Source organism: Camellia sinensis, chromosome 8 (assembly GCF_055761805.1).
Source record: "Camellia sinensis isolate YWXY chromosome 8, ASM5576180v1, whole genome shotgun sequence".
Taxonomy (NCBI): domain Eukaryota; kingdom Viridiplantae; phylum Streptophyta; class Magnoliopsida; order Ericales; family Theaceae; genus Camellia; species Camellia sinensis.
In genome coordinates this window covers 26,829,210-26,832,003 of record NC_138968.1, presented here as the reverse complement: position 1 = coordinate 26,832,003, position 2,794 = coordinate 26,829,210, and the positions used below count along the sequence as shown (strand labels likewise).

General features: G+C 51.4%; 1 protein-coding gene across 1 annotated transcript; it reads left to right on the top strand.

The window, feature by feature from the left end:
• Positions 1–1,101: 1,101 nt before the first annotated feature.
• LOC114317728 (uncharacterized) lies at positions 1,102–2,192 on the top strand. Its single transcript, XM_082885034.1, has 2 exons — positions 1,102–1,212; positions 1,512–2,192. Exons 1-2 carry the CDS (start codon positions 1,102–1,104, stop codon positions 2,190–2,192), a joined length of 792 nt encoding a protein of 263 aa, XP_082741160.1.
• The last annotated feature ends 602 nt before the right edge of the window (positions 2,193–2,794 follow it).

The following is a 2,794-nucleotide window of genomic DNA, read 5'->3' as shown; positions in this document are numbered from 1 at the left end:
AGAGACGGACTTCCCGCCATTCCGAATATGGCGGACCTGGGGCCTTCCCTAGGAGGTCTTCCAAGAGATGTACGTAATAAGCGCGCTAGAAGCTTTGGTCACTCACAGAGCCCCGACGGACATCGGCGGCGAAGAGAGTCGCACGCTCGACGCTTGGAGCACAAGTTGAGGGACCAAGACACCGTCATCCAGAGAATGGCAGCAGAGATGGAAGCTCTCAAATAGCAGGTCAAAAGGAAGGGTGTTGCTGGAGTGGGAGACCATAGTGAGCGCACCTAACCCCGCCGTTCAGGCAGCCAGAGCCAGCCGCACACGCCCTTCTTTTTCATTAGCAGAAGCTATAGGGTTGGAGACTCAGATACTCCTGCAAAGAAGTCTAGCGCGCAAGATAGTACCTACCATCCCTCACGTCCGTCGACGACGTCGAGATATTCCTACTCCGTTCGTTTAGAGGACTTGAGGGATGTCCTGAAGGAACGAGCTCGTCGACGGGAGGTTCAAAGGGTGCTGGCGCTACAGTGGCTATCTTACAGAGGTCACGCCAGTGAGGAGGTCGTAATGCCACTGCCCCGCCCAGCCGTGCTTGTCCCTCTGGACACAGATTTGGCGAGACTGAACGCCAACCCCTTCTCCTTTGAGATAGAGACCACACCACTCTCAGTGGGCTTTCACCAGTCCAAGTTTATGCTTTATGACAGAAAAATCGATCCGTACATGCATGTAAGCCACTTCCAGCAGGTCATGGCCGGACACAGGCGTAATGACGCTCTTATGTGCCTTATTTTTCCATCGAGTTTGGGCGAGTTGGGCTTGAAATGGTTTGAGAGGCTTCTGGAGGAGAGTATTGAAAGGTGGCAGTAGTTGGCGAAAACGTTCGTAACTCGATTCAAAACTAACACTAAAACGCCAAAGGAAGTGGACCACCTCCTGAGCGTCAAGATGGAGTCGAGTGACACCCTCAAAGCATACAACGCTAGGTATTGGGAGACCTTCAATGAGATCCTAGATTGCCCGATCAACCTGGCAATCACCCAATATAAGCGCGGTCTCCCAGTCGGACATAGACTGAGGGACTCGCTCATGATGAACTAGTCGACTTCCATGGGGCAACTAATGCAACGCATCAATGAGCACATCCGAGTAGAGGATGATGCGGCGGCATCCACCGCGAAGACGAATCCGGTGGCAACGGACAAAAGGGTGGCTGGCAAGGTACATGCGGTCGGATAGGAGACGAACCGTCCAAATGACCGCATAGGGAAATCTGACCGTGGTCCAAATCGCAGAAATCGGGGTAGAGGTCGCCGTAATGACCGAACAGAATATCCCTGCGATGACACAGCTGATGCAAACAGAAAGCTGAACGCTTGGACGGGCATCACCACGGTATTTAAGATCATAATTTATCGCATACTTAGTGAAATTCACGACGAGGATTACGTCCGATTTCCCGCTAAGTTAGGCGATGCGCAAAAATGTTTTAATCCGTGGTACCACTGCATATTTCACAGGGAGCGAAGGCACCGGACGGAGGACTGTTTGCCCTTAAAGTAGCACTTGGAGGAGTAGTCGCAGCCGGTCACTTAGACTTTTACATCGACGGAGGAGTTAGAGCCGCGCACCACACCCCGGCTGAGCCGAGCGGTTTAGATGACCTAGAGGCGCCCCTCCAGGGTGTAGTCAATGTGATCTACGGTATAGTGGAGCTGGCACTGGTATGCGAGCTCCGGGAGATGATAAAAAAGGTTGAACATATGAGGGAAGTTTTGTCAGTCCAGCCCGCGATCAAGAGGGGCAAGACCGAGGAGAAAAATGTGATTAGCTTCTCAAGTAGGGACCTTAAGCGCATTCAAGCGCCGCACAATGATGCCCTAGTAGTCACCCTTCGCATCAGAGACTTCGATGTCAAGCACATCTTGATCGACCATGGTAGCTCGGTTGAGATCATGTATTACGACGCCTTCAAGCAGCTCAAACTCCGGGATACAGACTTGGCTCTGACAACTTTGCCACTAGTTGGTTTCAACGCACAACCGGAGTGGCTGATGGGAAAGATAATCTTACCGGTCAAAACCAGATTCGTCGTCAAGCAGGTGGAGTTCTGGGTATGGACTGTGCCGTCCACATACAATCTGATCCTAGGTAGGGGATGGCTTCACGCTATGCAGGCAGTGGTGTCAACCTACCACTAGGTTATGAGGTTTCGCTTGGCTACGGGGAAAGTTGAGGAAATTTGGGGCGATCAAGTCATGTCAAAGTAGTGTTTCATGGCGGTGAATGGGAGCCGAGCTGCCAAAGGCTTCGTTCAAATGATCGAAGGTCTGGAAGACCAAAGTGTCCTTGATGACGTGGGCACCAGGGCCGAGGAAAAGGCTATTGAGGAGTTGGTGGAAGTGCGGATCGACACAGCAAGTCCTAACAAGTTCTTTTTTTCTAGGATCAAGCCTGACCGCCCAGGAAAGAACCGAGATGGTAGAATTCTTGATAGTGAATATCGAATTCTTTGCATGGACGCCATACGACATGCCTGGCATTGACCCAAGCTTTATTTGCCACCAACTTAATGTTTTCCCGGATGTACGCCCTGTCATCCAAAGAACAAGGAGATCGGCCCTTTATTATACCGAGGTAGTCGCGGAGGAAGTGAGGAACCTGTTAGAAGCCAGGGCCTTCCAGGAAGTGCACTACTCTCGGTGGGTTTCAAACACGATCATAGTGCCCAAGAAAAATGGGAAGTGGCTAGTTTGCGTTGATTACAAGACGGTCAATCGGGCTTGCCTCAAAGATAGCTTTT

Bases quoted from the DNA above. Each gene is read 5' to 3' on its own strand.
- LOC114317728 (XM_082885034.1), top strand. From the start codon at position 1,102: ATGGGGCAACTAATGCAACGCATCAATGAGCACATCCGAGTAGAGGAT. The intron at 1,213-1,511 runs GTACATGCGGTC...CATATTTCACAG, and splicing joins ACAAAAGGGTGGCTGGCAAG to GGAGCGAAGGCACCGGACGG.